Source organism: Sorghum bicolor, chromosome 5, assembly GCF_000003195.3.
Source record: "Sorghum bicolor cultivar BTx623 chromosome 5, Sorghum_bicolor_NCBIv3, whole genome shotgun sequence".
Lineage (NCBI taxonomy): Eukaryota > Viridiplantae > Streptophyta > Magnoliopsida > Poales > Poaceae > Sorghum > Sorghum bicolor.
Genome location: NC_012874.2, coordinates 61,651,998 through 61,673,409, shown reverse-complemented (window position 1 = coordinate 61,673,409; position 21,412 = coordinate 61,651,998). Strand labels below are relative to the sequence as shown.

General features: G+C 47.7%; 2 protein-coding genes across 2 annotated transcripts; one reads left to right on the top strand and one right to left on the bottom strand.

The window, feature by feature from the left end:
- LOC110435285 lies at positions 797-1,546 on the top strand. Its single transcript, XM_021460709.1, has 2 exons — positions 797-951; positions 1,053-1,546. The coding sequence occupies exons 1-2, from the start codon at positions 816-818 to the stop codon at positions 1,457-1,459; spliced, it is 543 nt and encodes a 180-aa protein (XP_021316384.1). The 5' UTR covers positions 797-815; the 3' UTR covers positions 1,460-1,546.
- On the bottom strand, positions 5,722-14,175 carry LOC8058582 (F-box/LRR-repeat protein At3g59190). Its single transcript, XM_021460852.1, is given in 5 exon segments — positions 5,722-6,041; positions 6,708-6,909; positions 7,005-7,166; positions 13,073-13,989; positions 14,062-14,175. Coding segments are annotated over 4 exon segments (1,323 nt in total). The 5' UTR covers positions 13,970-13,989; positions 14,062-14,175; the 3' UTR covers positions 5,722-5,979.

Below are 21,412 nucleotides of genomic sequence, written 5' to 3'. Positions count from 1 at the left end.
AGCACTTACCACTATTCCTCAAAGCAACTTGTGATGAAGGGAATTATTTTTTTCTTCTGTTTTCACTTTGTTGAATCTTGTAATGAATATTTGAGATCCTAAATGATTTCAAATAATATAAAGAGTTTGAATTATCTAGTCAAATAATATAACTTCTATTTAGGTAATATATCCATCCGAGGTCATTTGAAAAATTCAAACAATTTGAATTTTGAAGATCTGAGAATTTCCTAGGGGGTTTCAAATTACACTCAAGAAAATTGGAATTACTTTGGCAGTTCTAAATAGCACTCGAGGAAATACAAATTACCTTGGCGGTTTTTAATAACACCGATGAAAATGAGCATTTATATTGGCGGTTTGTAATGACACTCAAAGAAACATGGAATAACCTTGATGGTTTCGTTTAGCACACAACATTCATTTCTTTGGAGTCAATGTCCGCATGGCGGTTTTGTTTTGGTCTAGAAGAAAATCTTTAGCACCCACGGTAATTCAAGATTGTGGTAGATATAGATATAGGTATAGATATTGATATAGATATAGAAATTCTGATATAGATATAGATATAGATATAGATATAGATATAGATATAGATATAGATATAGATATAGATATAGATATAGATATAGATATAGATGTAGATGTAGATGTGGATGCGGATGTGGATGTGGATGTAGATGTCAATATCGATGTAGATGTAGATGTAGATATACAATGACAACGAACATATTTTCACGATGTGTTTTGTTTCTATATAAATTCTTGCGTCACTATACAACAGAAAGAGAATCCCCAATTCTGACAAAAATAGAATGAGGAATAGCATTATCTTCCTCATGGCAAAGAGCTGTACCTCAAGGCAGATCGAGCACTTCAATGCCGCTGTTCTCTTAGTTCTTCTGATCATGTCTCCATCCCGCACAACCTGCCAAGCTGAGAACCTTGACAGTATGGCGCCCTTGTCTCTGCTTAATCTGCATACTATTGGATAAGTAAATATGATCAACAAAATATTTGATCTGTATGTACTTCTTCATTGCATTTGCCAGGCTCCGATCCAGACCACTACTCGCCGCAGCTGCTAACGGGGATGATTCGGCCTCGACAGATGTCGTGCTTCCAGGATATAAATCACTGTACGTTTGCAAGTTGCTCCAATCTATGCATAGCAAAAGGCGTGAGGAGCAACAGAGCGTTCTGCTTGAATTGGACTGACAAGTATGGTCAATCTCATGTGGAGTGCTGCTGCCCACAGTTGGCGGCGTCGCCAACAAAGATCCTAATTCCTCAGCACCCGTTTACGTGCTACCAGGACCATGATTCACAAGGATGTACTACCTGCAGCTCTTTCTGTGGAGCCAAAGGTTTCGTAGCTGAAAGAGCTCCTTGCTTCACCAGGAATGATGATTCTGGTCGTGCTCACTCCGAGTGCTGCTGCACTCATGAGACAGTGTAATGCATGCATCTGTCTAGCTGTTGCAAACTCGATGAAAATGAACATGTTTTTGGATAATGATAAAATCTTCGATCGATCCTTGGGAAATTTTGTTTTACAAACTTTTCATGTCCAAAACACAGATAGGGAAAAAAGAATGAACTCTATCATGGCCAAGAATAGGATCCTGTTATAGTTTTCCCCTGAGTTGCAGGAAAGTTTTTTTTTAATGGATATTTGATTTGATTGCACAATATGGGTAATAGTTAGCGAGACGTCATATATAGACATATAAATCTGGTCCACTATAACTTAGTCCCACTGCAAGAATTTAACCATATTTTTTGAGATATAGATATAGATACAGAGATAGAGGTAGAGATATTTTGGATATAGATATAGATTAGATATACACATACAGACATGGATACATATACAAATATAGATACTGATACAAATAAAGATATGGGTATAGAGACATACGCAGACAAGCAATATATTGGCAATGGTTGTGCTTCCACTATTTATTTTGCAATATAATACGAAGATTTTATACCTATTTGCATAAATCCTTAAAGGAATGGTACCTGAACTTGGATGCGTCTACATAGTACGTACACAGTTGCACACTAAATACAACAGATCACACAATAAACACAAATATTCGTTACCCTCGCACCCCGCACAAATGAAATAAAAGGAACCAGACAATTCTTGTTTTTCCACATGGCACTGCTGCTCTTCAAGAAAAGTTCAACAAGCATCAATAAATTGATAGCCCTTCCTCTCGCTTCGCTCTTTTGATCATGGCTTCAACGTCGCCGTCCTCCCAAGGTGGAACTACCACTATCTACTAGCACTACTGTATTATTTTTTTTCAGATAAATTAACCAACCAATTTTTATGGTTGTCTGATTTGAGAATTACTATAGCATGTAAAGAGCGACGACGATGGCCGTCAACACACAGGGATCCCTAGCGCTTATGCAGCAAGGCCTTGTTTAGTACACCTCAAAAATTAAAAACTTTTCAAGATGTCCCGTCACATCGAATCTTGTGGCAGATGCATGAAGCATTAAATATAGATAAAAATAAAAACTAATTACACAGTTTATCTGTAAATCACGAGATGAATCTTTTAAGCTCTCTATAATTAGATAATGTTTGTTAAATAAAAACGAAAGTGCTACAGTGTCTTTTTTCCAAATTTATTTGGAACAAGACCTGAGGATCACGACGTGCATCCCGACCAAGAAGACTGGCCTTTAATTTGTTTCAAGAATCAGTGTGGAAACTCGATCAAATTGCTCTGTATGTGACGAATTTTTCTGTGTTTTTTATACGCACATAAAAAATACGATTATGGAGGAGAAGACGGGTCTGCCTCCTGTATGCATGTGGTGATGATGGGCGTGGGCAGGGTGGCGATGACATGCGTCAACACAGGGTGATGATCGGCAGGGGAGGTGATGACGGCGCACAACCGGTTTTTTCAATTTCTCTTAGTAGTGTGGGATTCTTCTAATGTTTTAGCATTCAAAATTTAGTATAAACTTTCCTAGTAAATTCCTCCTAGTGAGGATTTCCTAGTGTTTTGACTAGTAGCAGTGTTTTATTACTAACTAAAAACACTACGAGAACTCCAGCATTTTAGTAGTGGCGAAGGGGACCGGGAGGGGTCAATCGGGGAGGTGAGGACAAGAAAGACATGTACAGATATACAGATATAGATATAAATATAGATAATTATATTTATTAGATATAGATATACGAATAAAAATATAGATAAATATAAAAGTATAGATATAGATAGGTATAGATACAAATATACACATACACAACTAACATATTTGCAAGATTAGTGGTTTGCTTATTTATTTTGATCTGATAGTAGCAAGATACTAATTATACCTTATTCTTTGCATACCAAAATCTCTTAGTTGAAAAAGCACATAAATTCTTAGAAAAAAATTAATTAAACATATCTGATGCTTGGAGGTGCATCCGTCTATATAATACTAACAGCTGCCAACTGAAACATATACTAAACAATAGTAGTCCTCCCACCCCCCACCTCGGAGGATTCTCATTTTTCCTCATGGCAGTGGCACTACTCTTCAAGAAAAGTTCCACGAGCATCAATGAATTGATAACCGTTCCTCTCTTGGTTCTCTTGATCATGGCTTCAACATCCCCGTCCTTCCAAGGTCCAACTACCGTTCCACTGTATCTTTTTCCGACATATTAAAGTGCCAATTTTTATGGTTGTCTGATTTAGTTTCAGAATTACCATATTATTACAGTGCAAGGGAAGGGCAACGACGGCCGTCAACAGGGTTCCCCGGCGCTTGGGCAGCCACTGTCGTGCACGCCGTGCTACTACAAGACCGCTGGGGATTGTTCGTTTAAGCAGTGGCGGAATGAATGCCCATCCGATATCGACACTACAAATGGATCCTGCTATAAACTGCCTACTGGTCTTAATGTCTGGCTCTGCTGCTGTGTGCCCATGATAAATACCTAGTGCGACATACGCATGCATATATGTATGCATCGATTGATATGGTTTTAGATGCAAATAAACTGAAGAAGATGTGGCTTTTCTAATATAGTGCCTGTGTTGAATTTCATTAGAATTCATGCTCGTTGCAGAACAGAGGTGTTCACTGAATGCTGCTTCTGCTGTTTGCTTGGCTGTGCACCTAATGCGATCAGTCAGTTTATATGGTTTGATTTTTATTTTGGACTGCTCTAGTTTAATGAGAAATGGTTCTAGAAATACAATGGTCTGGTTTGGTTTGGGTTAGCACCTAGGATTGATTGATTTGGTTAATTTGGGTTCATTCGTACTTTGATTTCGATACGGTCTGGAACGAGCCTGAGACTCCAATCTCTAAACGGTCTCTCCCTTCTTCCCAAAGCCTGAGTCCCTCCCGATCCGAACCAACAGCTAGCCACCAGCGTATGTGACCATATCCGGCAACGACGGCGGCGGCGAGCCGGCGAAATATGTGCAAGAGCTTAGCTCTTCATTAAGAGACAGTTTTTCTCTCTCTTCTATTAAAATATGAGAAAAAATGTTTAGAGCTAGAGCTGCCCTTAGGATCATTACTCCTATTAGTATATCTGCTCTGAAATATAGTACATTCTAACATTAGAAAAATATCAACTAAACACCATTAATTATGTTGATGATAGCATTTGATTAATAAATAAAAAAAGATGTATATGTTTTTTATATTCTTTCTTTATCCTAAAAATTCTAGAATAGTTACATGAGAGAGAGTAGCTCTGAGGTGACGGAGCGCAGGCTAAGCTAAATGGAGGCCAATGCCCCATTGGGCCACTAACGATGGATGAAAACTTACTTTCTCCGTCTCAAAAAGACCGTTGTTGTTGACTTTCAAACGTCTTGTTTGACCATTCGTCTTATTAGAACTTTTTATACATATATCCTCTATTTTGATATGACTTATTTGATCATTAGAGATACTTTAATAATGATTTATCTATTTTAGAATGTGCATAAAAATTTTGAATAAGACGAGCGGTCAAACATGATTGGTCAAAGTCAACAACAATGGTTTTTTTGAGACGGAGAGAGTACTTTTTTTTATATGGAGTGCGTGGAAGATCGGTGCTTTTAGAGCAATTTGAAGAACATCTCTATATCCTTTTATTTTGGAATAGAAATTTGGTACAAAAATACCATTCAACATTTTTATTAGATGTCTAAATATAGCTGAGATCCATTTTAGATTTCTTGGTAATCAAAAATGGAGAGCGAGATTAACTCTATACCACACAAAATTTAGAAACGTTGCTAGAGAGTAAAAAAAATGTAAAAAATGATTTTATTTAATTGGCTTTCCAAATCATGATTTAGAGAGTAAGTTTTAAAAGTACTATTGGAGAGAGCGATATAAGTTCGATTCTGTAATAAAAAAAATAGCAAAAAATATGATTTTTTCTTGACAGCAACTTGCATTGTAGAGTTGAACCTCTAAGAATGCTGCTTTGTAAATCGATATAAAATTCCAATATTCATTTAACTTCTTCTATTTTATAATTCAGTGTTAAATTTTCAAATAACCTTGAATGTTAAAATTTCATGCACGCAAACCTAGCTTCGAAATGTGACAAAGTCCTGGCACGATTTTCATTAATTACGGACAACCGAAGAAAAGGTCCCCTACTCCCTAATCGACTGAGAGCCACTGTATGACTGTATCTCAATTCAGTGACAGGAATCACATGTCATATATTAAAAAACAAAAGGCACGGGAAAAAACCGAATCCATATCTTGATGCGCATCTGACAGCTATTCTCATTGGTTGAGAAATAAGTGTTTGAGTCGACTGACAAAATGGAAAACTGAATGAAATACTGATGTCTTAAACAGAAAGAACTGGAAATTGTTTAGCTTAGTTGCACCATTGAAACCAACGGCCTGCACAGGGCCCACCATTGCAAAAGATTTGGAGAAATGACATAACAGGCTTGGAGCAACATCGCGAGTTCGCGACCCAACACCACCACCTTATTCGCCACCCGACCAGTTGTCATCAAAGGCCCTAGGTGACACAGCCACCAGACGATACACTGAACCAAAATGAAAACATGCTATCAGTAATAATATATGACACATTCATTGATCAGATAGGAATTTCTGATTGCTTGGATAGATTTTTTGAATCCAGTTTTTTGATTTAATCTATTGTAGTATTGTTAACCTGGAGGTAAGACAAAGCTTTTGATTCAGTAAAAAGAGTGGAAGCCATGCTAATTTCCTCTTTATCACTAGGGAGATCAGAAGATGGCATCAGCATTACCATCAATCTGGGAGCAGCAAATTCATCACAGGCTCAGGAAAGTAAACACAATCACCAATTGGTGGTCCTTAATATGATGGAAACCAGTAATAGAGTATGGAAATGGTAAACTGGATTGGAAGATGAGAACAGCTACTGTTTCCATCAGCAATTAATCAGGGTGCAGACTTTATAGTCACCAATGCACCATGGAAACATAATTCCACTACTAGTCACACTATAATCCTGGTGAGATAATAATAACAATTCTGAACTACAACAGTTCATACCTAACAATAATATGGATTTTGAATGATGGATGTAACTGTAAAGGGTGTTGTTGTGTGCTCTACTTTATGTCTTGATGAGTAATTACAGCATAGAATATATTGGAACAAGGTTGCAAAATTTTTAATTGGAGTAGGAAGCATAAAAAACCTAAATAGTTACTTACAACCTTCTGGCCTTGGGAGCTTCTTGAAAGTGATTTGCTCTTTATGTATGCCATTTCTATTCAAGATCTTCACAATTTGCCTGACCTTATCCTTGACCCTTAGTTTCTCTTCACATTCTATGCTGACTTCCTTAAGTTGTGCACAACAAAATGATTGCACTATTCGAACATGTTTTCTTTCACCTCGGCCTGCGCATAAGAAATTCTACAGGACACAACATACAAATAAGATAAATAGAGTATACATTACATATTCATTAGTACTGTGAATCTGTGATAACATATATCCGGAAAATCTACCTTGTCACTACGAAGCTGAATTGTAAGCTTTTCAAGAATAGGCGTGTGCTGAAGAATGCGAACCAGTGCATGCATATCAACATGCCTGCACCACATGTCGAGTAAAAGAGTCTTCAATCTTCCAAATACAGGGCAACATTCCAAATCCCTTTTGTAGATATACTACACAAGTAGCAAACAATCAGAAACTCAAATTTTCCAGCTTATAAAATGAAAAAATTGAGGCAAGTGGAAACTTTGGTTGATATTTTAGATTCATAAATAAATAAGAAAATGACAGAACTACACCTTAAGCCTCTAAATTGACATTTTGCCTAGTCAGGATCCTATTATATAATGAAATTGCATGATCCAATGATGCACTTTAACAACAATAAAAAAGTTGACGGCTAGCATCAAGCAATCAATAGAACAAGAGCTTGATTGGACATATGTGCAATACTTAATGGTTAATTTTGACTTATGCAAATACAATGAGAAGTGCTCATAAACCATGTGTTCCTAAGCTTTTGTGCATCTGAAACTGTCATGTGGGGAAATACTTACACTAGGCGTCGCAGGCTGCGCGATGTGCGCAGGGCCGCTGGGCGCGCCCAGAGCCTGGCCAAGGGGGCTGGCGCCGTTAGTGGCTAGCCAGGCGCCCAGGCGGCTTGGACAGATTAGGAGAGTCCAGGTTTGGTAAGATAGGGATTGTTTAGAAAGAGATTATCAGGTTTCCTTAAGTTTAGAGGATTAGTTTCCTTTCTTGTTGGGAGTCCAGGCTATAAAGCCTTGTAATTGGAGACCTTTTGAGATCAAGCAAGATTAAACCTATCTCTCTTCTTCTTCCTCTCAAGCCGCCGGCCAGGGGGTATAACCCGACCAGCGAGGGTAGGCGAGGGGGCATAACCCCGCCAATTATCACGGACCAAGGCTACGAGCTACGTAGCCGAGGGCCGCCGTCGCTGGGCAATAACGCCCTTGACAACCTGGTATCACGGTCACGCCGATCCTCGTCCACCTCTCAAACCTCCACTGCCGCAGCCCACCCTGCCCTGCCGCCAACCCCTACGTCCTCCACTGCGTCCACCTGTCCCCCACCCGCCATGGCTGATCCCACCATCGCCGATGTCGTCGAGATGCTGAAGTCCTTCAAGGAGGAGATGTTCTCCATGAAGGCCGACATGCTGGCACTGAAGGAGAAGTCGGCTTCGACGTCCGAGAGCACGGGCGGCGGCCAGCGCGACTTGGATCGTCCCCCCAAGTTCCAGAAGCTTGATTTCCCGCGCTTCGACGGCAAGTCCGATCCGCTGCTCTTCACCAACAAGTGCGAATCGTACTTTCGGCAGCAGCGCACTTTGGCAGAGGAGCGCGTCTGGATGGCGTCCTACAACCTCGAAGATGTCGCACAGCTCTGGTTCATCCAGTTGCAAGAGGACGAGGGCACTCCTTCCTGGGGTCGCTTCAAAGACCTTCTCCACCTGCGGTTTGGGCCGCCCCTGAGGTCGGCTCCGCTCTTCGAGCTCGCGGAGTGTCGCCGCACAGGTACTGTCGAAGATTACTCTAATCGTTTTCAGGCCCTGCTACCACGCGCCGGGAGATTGGAGGAGACCCAGCGCGTTCAGCTCTACACAGGGGGACTGCTCCCACCCCTAAGTCACGCAGTTCGCATCCACAACCCGGAGACCCTCGCTGCCGCGATGAGTCTGGCGCGCCAGGTCGAGCTGATGGAGTTGGATCGCGCCCAGGCCGCGCTCCCGCCACCAGCCCCGCGCGCTGGTCCAGCACCCCGGCCGGCGGTCAGACCGGCTCCAGCACCCCTGGCGCTCCCGGCCCCGGCGCCGGCCCTGCCAGCACTCCCAGCACCGCCACCCAGGGGCGCGCCCAACCAGGTCAAGCGGCTGTCGACCGAGGAACAAGCCGAACGACGACGCCTCGGTCTTTGCTACAATTGCAACGAGCCGTATTCCAGGGGTCACAACCGGGTCTGCCGCCGTATCTTCTTCATTGATAGGGTCGAGCTCGCAGACGACGAGGCCGTTCCTGACGATGCCGAGCCAGCCGCCCCAGTGTTCTCCCTCCGCGCCGTCACGGGTATGCCCATCTGTGATACGATGCAGGTACGAGTGGCCGTGGGCGACGTCACCCTCACGGCGCTCCTCGACACGGGCTCTACCCACAACTTCATCGCGGAGACGGCTGCGACGCGCACCGGCCTCCCTGTCCTCGCCGACCCGCGCCTCACCGCCACCGTCGCCAATGGCGAACGCATCGCGTGTCCAGGCGTGCTGCGACAGGCGCCGATCATCATCGACGGCGAGGGTTTCTGCGTCGACCTCTACGTTCTGCCCCTCGCCGGTTATGATCTGGTCCTGGGCACCCAATGGCTGGTGACCCTGGGCCGGATTGAGTGGGACTTCACCGCGCGCACGCTGTCCTTTACCCGCCAGGACAGGCGCGTGTGCTGGTCCGACGTGGCCACACCCACGCCAGCCCTCACCGCCGCCGTGACTGCACCGACGACCCTCCTGGACGAGCTGCTGCTCGCCTTTGGGAGTCTCTTCGCGGAGCCGGTTGGTCTGCCCCCTCAGCGCACCCGCGACCACAGCATCGTCCTCAAGCCCGGCGCGCTGCCGGTGGCTGTCCGGCCCTACCGCTACCCCGCTGCGCACAAAGACGAACTCGAGCGGCAGTGCGCCGCCATGATGGAGCAAGGCATCGTACGACGCAGCGACTCCGCGTTCTCGTCCCCGGTCCTCCTCGTCAAGAAGCCGGACGGGTCGTGGCGCTTCTGCGTCGACTACAAAGCGCTCAACGCGCTCACCATCAAAGACGCGTTCCCCATACCGGTGGTCGACGAGCTCTTGGATGAGCTCCACGGGGCCTGCTACTTCACCAAGCTCGACCTCCGCTCGGGGTATCATCAAGTCCGCATGCGGCCGGCAGACATCCACAAGACGGCGTTCCGCATGCACGATGGCCTCTATGAGTTCCTGGTCATGGCCTTTGGGCTATGCAATGCTCCGGCCACGTTCCAGGCTTTGATGAATGATGTTCTTCGTCCGTTCCTCCGTCGTTTTGTGCTGGTGTTCTTTGACGATATTTTGATTTACAGCAGCACTTGGGCCGATCACCTACGCCATCTTCGTGCGGTCTTCGACGAGCTGCAGCGCCACAAGCTCTTCCTCAAGCGCTCCAAGTGCGCGTTCGCTGCAGCGTCGGTCGCGTACCTGGGCCACGTCGTCTCTGCTGCTGGCGTCGCCATGGACCCCGCCAAGCTCCAAGCCGTGCGGGACTGGCCGCAGCCACGGTCCGCCCGGGCAGTGCGTGGGTTCCTGGGGCTAGCCGGCTACTACCGCAAGTTCGTCCACAATTATGGGACCATCGCAGCACCTCTCACCGCCCTGCTGAAGAAGGACGGCTTCTCGTGGTCCGCCGAGGCCGCTGCTGCGTTCGATGCCCTCAAGGACGCGGTAACCTCGGCGCCGGTGCTCGCCATGCCGGACTTCTCCAAGCAGTTCGTCGTCGAATGCGACGCATCGTCGCATGGCTTCGGGGCGGTACTGGTCCAGGAGGGCCACCCCATCGCCTTCTTCAGCCGTCCCGTGGTGCCACGTCACCAAGCTCTCGCCGCCTACGAACGCGAGCTCATCGGCCTTGTGCACGCAGTTCGCCATTGGCGGCCGTATTTATGGGGGCGCCGCTTCACTGTCAAGACCGACCACTATAGCCTCAAGTACCTGCTGGACCAGCGCTTGTCAACCATCCCTCAGCATCACTGGGTTGGCAAGCTGCTGGGCTTCGACTTCACCGTGGAGTACAAGCCGGGGCACTCGAACGCCGTGGCTGATGCTCTCTCACGGCGGGATACTGTCGAGGAGGGCACGGTTCTAGTGCTGTCCGCGCCCCGCTTCGAGTTCGTGCAGCGTCTGCGCCAGGCTCACGCAACCGATCCGGCACTCGTCGCCCTCCAGCAGGAGATCAGTGCGGGCACACGGGCGCTCCCCTGGGCCCTGTCCGACGGGCTGGTCACGTACAGCGGGCGGCTGTACCTCCCACCGGCCTCCCCCTTGCTGCAGGAGGCTCTGCGCGCCGTCCACGAGGAGGGCCATGAGGGGGTCCAGCGCACGCTGCACCGACTTCGTCGCGATTTTCACTTCCCTCACATGAAGACGGTAGTGCAGGACTTTGTGCGGGGCTGCTCCATCTGCCAGCGCCACAAGTCAGAGCATCTTCACCCAGCGGGGCTCCTACTACCACTACCCGTGCCGCAGGGGGTGTGGTCCGACATCGCCATGGACTTCGTCGAGGCCCTTCCCCGCGTTAAGGGCAAGTCCGTCATCCTCACCGTCGTCGACAGATTCAGCAAGTATTGCCACTTCATTCCTTTGGCGCATCCGTACTCGGCGGAGGGGGTGGCCCAAGCATTCTTCGCAGACGTCGTCCGGCTCCACGGCATCCCGCAGTCCATCGTGTCCGACCGCGACACGGTGTTCACCTCCAACTTTTGGCGCGAGTTGATGCGCCTGAGTGGCACAAAACTGCAGATGTCGACAGCTTTTCACCCCCAGACGGACGGGCAGTCCGAATCCGCTAACAAAGTCATCATCATGTATTTGCGTTGCCTGACAGGAGACAGACCTCGCGACTGGCTGCGTTGGCTTCCATGGGCAGAGTACGTCTTCAACACCGCGTTCCAGTCCTCGCTCCAGGACACTCCATTCCGTGTTGTGTACGGCCGGGATCCGCCGTCCATTCGCTCCTACGAGCCGGGCGAGACCCGGGTCGCTGCAGTGGCTCAGACCATGGAGGAACGCGCTGAGTTCCTCGCCGAAGTCAAGCACCGCCTCGAGCAGGCCCAGGCAGTTCAAAAACGCCACTACGACCGGGGTCATCGGCCGGTCTCGTACCTGGTGGGAGACTGGGTGCTCCTTCGCCTTCGACAGAGGCCTGCTGCGTCCCTGTCCAGGGCTCCTGCCGGCAAGCTGAAGCCCAAGTTCTACGGCCCATATCGGGTGGTGGAGCTCATCAACGACGTCGTCGTCCGCCTCGACCTGCCGCCCCAAGCTCGCATCCACGACGTGTTCCACGTGGGCCTTCTCAAGAAGTTCCACGGCGAGCCGCCAGCCGCTCCACCGCCCCTCCCTCCGCTCCGCCATGGCGCTGTGGTGCCCGAGCCTGAGCAAGTGGTCAAGTCACGCTGGCCAGGGGCGTGCGTCAAGTCCTCATCAAGTGGAAGGGGTCATCACCGGCTTCAGCTACATGGGAAGATGTTGACGTCTTCCGCGCTTCGTACCCACAGTTCCAGCTCAAGGACGAGCTGCCTCTCGAGGAGGGGAGAGATGTCATGTGGGGAAATACTTACACTAGGCGTCGCAGGCTGCGCGATGTGCGCAGGGCCGCTGGGCGCGCCCAAAGCCTGGCCAAGGGGGCTGGCGCCGTTAGTGGCTAGCCAGGCGCCCAGGCGGCTTGGACAGATTAGGAGAGTCCAGGTTTGGTAAGATAGGGATTGTTTAGAAAGAGATTATCAGGTTTCCTTAAGTTTAGAGGATTAGTTTCCTTTCTTGTTGGGAGTCCAGGCTATAAAGCCTTGTAATTGGAGACCTTTTGAGATCAAGCAAGCTTAAACCTATCTCTCTTCTTCTTCCTCTCAAGCCGCCGGCCAGGGGGTATAACCCGACCAGCGAGGGTAGGCGAGGGGGCATAACCCCGCCAGTTATCACGGACCAAGGCTACGAGCTACGTAGCCGAGGGCCGCCGTCGCTGGGCAATAACGCCCTTGATAGAAACAGTGATATATTGACCATAGAGGCAGATCCTAAACTCCTAAAGAAATTGACAAGAACCACTCAGTCTAACAATTGTAGATTGCATGGTGTACAAAATTGACAGTTACAGATAGTAACAATAGTATATCATAATCATCAGAAAGAAACAATGGAAAGTATATCAGCCAAGTAATGACAGTGACAGCACCCATGTGTGATAACGAAAAAGCTAGTTGTTTGTGTTTATGCATGTAAAACTATATAGCAAATAACAGTTAGAGTAGATACAGAGTACAATATAAGTGGAAGCAAGAAGCATACCACTTCAGGTTGATCCTTCAACTCCAAATTTATAGCATTGGACAGAACATTCAGAAGTATGCTCCGATAACTCCCAACAGGATAACCATGACAACCTTCGCAGCTTTCATCAGTACAACCCCCACACTTATCCTTGCACTCATAGCGTGAGAGATCAATGGACGCGGTTTCTAGCAACGGCATGTTCTCAAGCAAAGGAGTCTTGCCTCCACACTCCAGAAGGCGCAGTGAAACAATACCAGGCGCTGAAATACTGACGCGACGATCCACAGGGAAGTTGCATTCAGTAAGGAACAGACGCTTCAGCAATGGAAATGACATGCTGCGCACCCAAAGGCCGCACTCCTTCATCTTTAACTCCTCTAACACTGGACAGCTTGAGAAATCCAAAGAATATTTGTCCACAATTACATGGTGAACATCCAAGTACCTCAGGTGCTGGGAGATAGGAGGCACAACAAGTTCTGATTCGGAGCCAATATGATCGCCGACGACTTTGAGCACCTGAACGTTGCACGCCAGCGCCTACTGGATCCAGGAGTCGAAGTACAGGTGCGGCTCCGGCTCCTCAGGCTCACGACCATAATCATCCCAGGTCAGGTAGGCGTACGCCTCGACCTCGCAGCTGACGAGAGGCAAATGGCCGCGGACGGCGATGAGACGGTTCACGAACCTGTCGAAGTCCTGGGCGGTCGCGAACCTCGTCTTGGGACCGACGAGGCGCAGGGCGGGCATGCCCTTCCAGAGGTGCCGCCACCGGCGGGCGAGCACGGACGTCTGCACGGCCTGATCCGCCGGCAACAGGGAGAGCACGTGCTGGAGCAGCGCGTCGGGGAGGTCGCTGATGCGGTCCACGCCGCTCGCTGCGGCCGCCTTCTTGTTCATTCCGTCGAACATGTCGCCGGCGTCCAGAGGCTCTGCGGGAGCGGCGAGTGGAAAGATGAGCAGAGAAGGAGAAGGAGGAGGAAATGTGTGGAATCTAGGATCACCTCACGTCCTCAGCTCGACGCAGTCCTGGGCTGCCCGTTGCTTCGGCTGCCGGCACTCGGCGTCGGCGGCGGCGAGACGACCCCACACGGCCAGACCTTCGTCGATTCGTATACCCGCGCAAGGAAATGGGGGGACTCTTTACTTTTTTATACTACTACCGAGTACCGACTTGGGAGGTGAAGAGACTTGACAGAGGCTTTGGAGTTTAGACTTTGGCCCCTCCTAGTCACGATGAAAACGGATCGGATACAGACGGATATCATCGATATTATATTTGTTTTCATATTTTTAGTCGAATTCAGATTCAAATACGGATAATGTCAATCATGTTAGATCAGATATGATTGGATGTCGACATCATAAATATACGATGATTTAAGTATTCGGATACGAATACGGTATCAGATGTTGAATATTCGGACTCGGATGTAGACAGATCTGAACCTCTCTAAACGAATTCGGTCTCGAATACAGTCAGAAAATATGCGTATCGTTTTCATCCCTACTCATACTGAGGGAACGAGTTCCTCTAACGTATTGGTTTCTATGTAAGAGGCATTGGTCATCCAACGGTGCAAGCAAAATATGCACGGAAGCCGCTTTATTGCCTCGGCCCATATACCTAACACGGCCCACATTTAGAAAACGCAAAACAAAAGAGTGCTCCAGTCCCATATCCAACGGTGCAGCAAAATATGCACGGAGTGCTCCAGGCCCTCTGCTCGTCACCGCTGCGGCGCTGCCACCGCCGCGCCCTGCTCGTCGGCCGTCTGCTCGCTGTTGCTGCTCCCTGCTAGCGGCCTCCCCCAGTGCTGGAGCAGGCAATCAGATCCCTGGCAAGTTCTCTCCATCACCGTCTGCAGAGAAAGGTAGTGTTCCACGCACTCGTTGCTTGCTCGTAGTGCCGTGGAGATGGCCGCCGGCGGGCGGTTGTTGCCGCTCGTGGCCTCCCTCAGCACTGGAGGAAGCAAGAAGGTCTCCAGGAAAGTGCATCGCCTGCCTCCGCCGTCCTATCGTGAGCTCGTGCCGGCGCTCTCCAGCATGTAGGGTAGCTGTCCTCATATGCAGCTTCAGAAGTTGAACTCCAAAGTTCAGACTAGCAGTAGACATGTAGTAGTGTTGAATTGTCACTGTGCAATTGATGTCAGATGAGATTGTGGCTCAACCTTGTCACTGTGCAAAATAAAGATTAGCTAAGCGACTGCAAGATTAATGCTAGTGAAAGAGATATTACAAGCATATAATTAATGTTTAGCTAATACCTTAGTTATCTTTATATAGCAAATAATAAGGCCAGGAACCAAGGTGTCTTCAGAACAGAGACCTCTGCAGGGACGAGATCAAGCATACTGCATTCCATGGCGCTAGATCTCCTCAGCCTCCCCACTGTAGGATGATGAGCAGAGCTCTAGTATTGATGGCGCTCGTCCATGGCGATGTATATGCAGAGGGGCGGAAAGGGGCAGTGGGCTCTTCGTGGGGGAATGAGGTTGGCCTTAGTTGGGCGGCCTTGGCTACCGGAGGGGTGAGCACGGGCAGCACCAGCAAATGGCCGCAGCAGTATGTCCGCGTCCACTGCTCTGGCCAAACGGAAGAAGAAACGGGACAAATTGGTCGAGTGGATCCTGGCCACGGGGAGAAGAACTAGTGCCAGCTGCCGTCATACTCGATCCGAGAGGAGAGCCATGGAATCGAGTCGTGTCTCCCCAACACTGTTTCAGCGGTTTCTTGGTGTCTGCATTCAAGAGAGGACATTGTTCCTTCACCAAGAAACGATTTCTTCTATCTGCACTCTCTCACTTCATTAACTAGCTAGGTGGATTCTCCACGGGTTGCTATAAAAATTTCTTAAAAGTAAGTCATTATATACATGGTATTCGGTCTATTATGTATGTCTACATATAAATTTGACTTGCATGTATTTTATTGTATTAGATCTAGTAAAAAATTGCTAAGCTAATAGAACAAAAACTAATATTTGGTTACATTATAGAGGAATTAATTTATGATGAAGCAAATAGTGTATGTACATGACTTGTATGTTAATAGATTAAAGATTTAAAGTATTTCACATGATATAGATGATATGATCATTTTTTGTAATTAATATGGGATGACATGGACTTAGTGGGAAATGATGTGGACACCTTGCATGAAGAGATAGAATATTTAGTGGGTCACTTAGTGGAGAATGATGTTGACACCTTTGTTAGAATATACGGTTGTTATATATCTGACAGAAGGTTGTTACGCCAAGGGCACCAAGGGTGCGGGCAGGCTGGAGATATTCAGATATCCACGGCTTCGTATAGAAGTAGTTAGGATAGCTCTTAAGCTTCTGTTATAATCTTGTGTTGTAAGTTAGATTAGATCTCATGAATTGTTGTGCAAGTTGTAATACCACGCTGAGGGCTTTTCTCAGCTATATAAACACGAAGCCGTGAGCCTGAGAAGGTGACGTTCAACCTACTTTCACATGGTATCAGAGCTAGGTCATTATTAGATTGACTCAACCATGTCAACCTCCTCCGCGCAACCTGCTGCGTTTTCGCTGATCAGCTCCCTGATCGGCTGCCCAATCACCGAGAGACTGGGCAAGAGCAACTTCTCGCTATGGAAGATGCAAGTACTCTCAGCAATCCGTGGCACTCAGCTGGAGCACTACCTCGATCCAATGACGGCCGTGACGCCGCCAAAGACCGTCCCGAAGTCCGTCGAGAAACCTGATGAGTTGGTGCAGAATCCAGACTATGCAACCTGGTATGCCAAAGATCAACAGATCTTTAATTACCTTGTCTCATCTGTGTCCAAGGAAGTGCTTGTCCAGGTCTCTATGTGCACCTCGTCGGCGGAACTCTGGAAGGCCATCCACGACATGACTGCGTCACGTTCTCACGGGCACATCATCAACACGCACATGGCCCTCGCCACCGCGCAGAAAGGGGCCTCGTCCATGCAGGACTACTTCAACAAAATGAAGTCCCTCTCTAATGACATGGCGGCGGCGGGCAAGCGACTCGAGGATGAGGAGCTTGCGTCATACATCCTCGCTGGCCTCGACTCTGACTACAACCCGGTGGTCTCCACCATCGGCATGCGCGTGGAGCCGCTCACGCTTGGTGAGCTGTACACCCAGCTAATCAGTTGGGAGCAACGCCTGGATCTCAACAATGGAGGCTTCGAATCCTCCGTGAATTCTGCCTTCCGCGGTGGACGCGGAAACAAGGGCGGCAACAAGGGCGCCAATCGCGAACGTGGTGGCCGCGGCCGTGGAAACAACGGTGGCGGCAACAGCGGTCGACATCAGTAGCGCAGTGACCGCCCTACCTGCCAGCTTTGCGGCAGGGAGGGACATGCTGCAATTGACTGCCGCAAACGCTTCGACGCCTCCTTCCAGGGCAACTCCGATCAGCGCCAACAATCTGCTTGGGCAGCCCAGGCTTCCTACGGGGTCGACACCAATTGGTACACCGATACTGGTGCCACCGACCACATAACTGGTGAGCTGGAGAAGCTCACAACACGTGACAAATACCTCGACAATGATCAGGTCCACACGGCAAGTGGCGCAGGTATGAAAATCAGTCAAGTTGGTCAAAGTCTTGTTACAACCCAAACTCGAAATCTTGTTCTTAACAAGGTCTTATACATACCTGAAGCCAACAAAAATCTTGTGTCTGTTCATCGCCTTACCTCTAACAATCGTGCTTTTATTGAATATCACCCTACTTATTTTGTGATCAAGGATCAGGACACGAAGAGGCCTCTCCTTAAAGGGCGCTGTGAAGGTGGCCTATATCCCTTGACGTCCCCCATTCCACCAAATAAAGAGACGCTTGGCACTATCAAAGCCTCTACTTCTAGATGGCATAGTCGGCTTGGTCATCCGTCGTTTCCCGTTGTTCAACAAGTCTTGCGTGAGAATCAGATTTCATTTGCTTTTGATAAAAATAAACAGTCTGTATGTGATGCTTGCCAACAAGGCAAAAGTCATCAGTTACCCTACCCCAAATCTACAAGTGTTTCTTCTAGTCCTCTAGAATTAATCTTCTCTGATGTATGGGGCCCTGCGCCTACTTCTGTGGGCAAGAACAATTATTATTTGAGCTTTGTCGATGATTTTAGCAAATTCACATGGGTTTACTTGCTTCGTCAGAAATCTGATGTCTTTAAAAGATTTCATGAGTTCCAAAATCTTGTTGAATGTCAATTTGATACAAAAATTATGACCATGCAAACCGACTGGGGTGGGGAATACCAAAAACTCAATTCCTTTTTTCAACGGGTTGGCATCGCCCACCATGTGTCCTGTCCTCATGCGCACCAACAGAATGGTGCTGCAGAGCGCAAACACCGACACATTGTCGAAGTTGGCCTCTCCCTCCTTGCGCATGCCTCTATGCCCCTCAAATTTTGGGATGAAGCTTTTTCTACGGCCGCTTACTCGATCAATCGGCTTCCCACCAAAGTCCTTCACGGTAAAACCCCGATAGAGCTTCTTTTCAAACACAAGCCCGACTACCAGAACCTACGCACGTTTGGCTGTGCCTGTTGGCCAAACTTACGCCCATATAATACTCGCAAACTTCAATTTAGATCCAAACAGTGTGTGTTTCTGGGTTATAGTAATATGCACAAGGGCTACAAGTGTCATGATGTTACTGAAGGTCGGGTGTACATATCCCGTGATGTTGTGTTTGACGAGGATGTGTTTCCCTTTGCCAAACTCCATCCTAATGCAGGTGCCCGTCTTAGATCAGAAATACTTCTTTTACCTCCCCATCTCCTTGATCCATCCTTCGATGTTGGGACTAGCAAGTCTTCTGATCAGCTTGACAATGGTTTCCTGCCTACTAATGTGTCTCCTGAGCATGCAGGTTCTACAGAAACTTTGGCATCAAACGATGCAGATTTGCATCCACACGGGTCATTTTATGCTCCCAGGAGCCTTTCCTTTTTTGGCAGGACCACGCACGGATTCCGGTGTTGCTACGGCGGCTGATTCGACCAGTGCATCTACCTCGGATCCGGCGTTGACTGCGGCCGTGCCTCGTGACTCGGCCGCCGCTCCCTCCTCCGCCAATCCCCCACTGCCACCCGTCCCGGAGCACCCGACGGCGGGGGGACACGGGCGGGCGCCATCATCTCCGACGCTCGCGCCAGGATCTTCTACATCCGCACCGTCGTCTCCTCCGACACATCTGCAGGCTACGGGATCTGGTGCGGCTACTACGTCACCTCCGCATGGATCCCCTACACCGTCTGCTCCTACTACCTCTCCTGTGGCTCCTGTGGTATTACCTCCTCCACCTCGCCCCACTACTCGTCTACAGCATGGTATTCGCAAACCTAAGTAGTACACAGATGGCACTATACGCTATGGACAGATAGCAGCCACCTCTGAAGGGCCAGTAAATCTGCAGAGTGCACTTGCTGATGTAAACTGGAAACAGGCAATGGATGTTGAGTTTGATGCTTTGCACCGCAACAAAACCTGGCACCTTATACCACCAGAGAAAGGCAGAAATATAATAGGCTGTAAATGGGTGTATAAAATTAAAAGGAGGTCTGATGGAAATATTGAGCGGTACAAGGCACAGTTAGTAGCCAAGGGGTTTAAGCAGAGATATGGCATAGACTATGAGGACACCTTTAGTCCAGTAGTTAAAGCAGCTAGAATTCGTCTCATACTCTCAGTTGCAGTCTCCAGAAATTGGTACTTAAGACAATTAGATGTGACTAATGCATTCTTACATGGCTACCTTGAAGAAGATGTGTACATGAGGCAACCACCGGGTTATGAAGATAAAACTAGACCACACTATGTATGCAAGCTAGACAAGGCTCTCTATGGCTTGAAACAAGCTCCGAGGGCATGGTACTCAAGGCTGTGTAACAAACTTCAGAGTCTTGGTTTTATTCCTTCGAAGGCAGATACCTCACTCTTCTTCTATAAAAAGGGAAATCATATTATTTTCATGCTTGTGTATGTTGATGATATTATAGTAGCCAGCTCGTCTCAGATTGCAGTTGATACTTTACTTCGAGATCTTGAGAAGGAATTTGCCATCAAGGATTTAGGAGATTTGCACTACTTCCTAGGGATTCAGGTACAAAGGAAGAATGGTGAACTGCTATTAACACAGGAGAAGTATGCGTCTGATATCCTGAAGAGAGTCAACATGCAGCTCTGCAAACCTGTCAAGACCCCTGTGCCGGCAACAGAAAAGTTGTCAATTACTAGTGGAACTCGATTGGGAGATGAAGATTCAACTAGATATAGGAGTATAGTGGGAGCACTCCAATATCTAACACTGACTCGGCCTGACCTGTCCTTTGCAGTCAACAAGGACTGTCAATTCCTTCATTCTCCAACAACAGACCACTGGGAAGCTGTTAAAAGAATTTTGAGATATGTGCAAGGCACAATTGGCATAGGCGTCAGGATTGGGAAATCTAATTCGATGCTTGTCAGTGCATTCTCAGATGCAGATTGGACAGGATGCCCTGATGACAGGCGATCAACAGGCGGATTTGCTGTGTTCATTGGTTGTAACCTTGTCTCCTAGTGTGCAAGGAAACAGACTACTGTCTCTAGATCCAGTACTGAAGCTGAGTATAAGTCCTTGGCAAATGCGACAGCAGAGGTAATGTGGGTGCACAAACTACTTGATGAATTAGGCATCTCACATCCTAAAGCTGCTCGGTTATGGTGTGACAACATTGGAGCCACATACTTATCAGCTAATCCCGTATTTCATGCTAGGACTAAACATATAGAGATAGATTACCATTTTGTTTGTGAGCAAGTTGCAGCAAAGTGCCTGGATATCAGATTTATAAGCACCACTGATCAAATAGCTGACGGATTCACAAAGCCTCTTCCTGAGAAACAAACAGTAATGTTTCGGAACAATCTCAACCTTACAGATAAGTTGTGATTGAGGGAGGGTGTTAGAATATACGGTTGTTATACAGTATATCTGACAGAAGGTTGTTACGCCAAGGGCACCAAGGGTGCGGGCAGGCTGGAGATATTCAGATATCCACGGCTTCGTGTAGAAGTAGTTAGGATAGCTCTTAAGCTTCTGTTGTAATCTTGTGTTGTAAGTTAGATTAGATCTCAGGAATTGTTGTGCAAGTTATAATGCCACGCTGAGGGCTTTTCTCAGCTATATAAACACGAAGCCGTGAGCTTGAGAAGGTGTCACGTTCAACCTACTTTCACAACCTTGCATGAAGAGAGAATTCATCTAGTGGGGTTTAGCTTTATAAGAGTTATAGATTCCTTTGTCACATCAGCACATTGCTGAGTTGTCAAGGTAATTAAGATAAATAGAAACTACCATT

Coding starts and splice junctions, on each gene's coding strand:
- LOC110435285 (XM_021460709.1), top strand. CDS start 816: ATGAGGAATAGCATTATCTTCCTCATGGCAAAGAGCTGTACCTCAAGG. Junction 952..1,052: donor CCAAGCTGAGAACCTTGACA/GTATGGCGCCCT, acceptor TGCATTTGCCAG/GCTCCGATCCAGACCACTAC.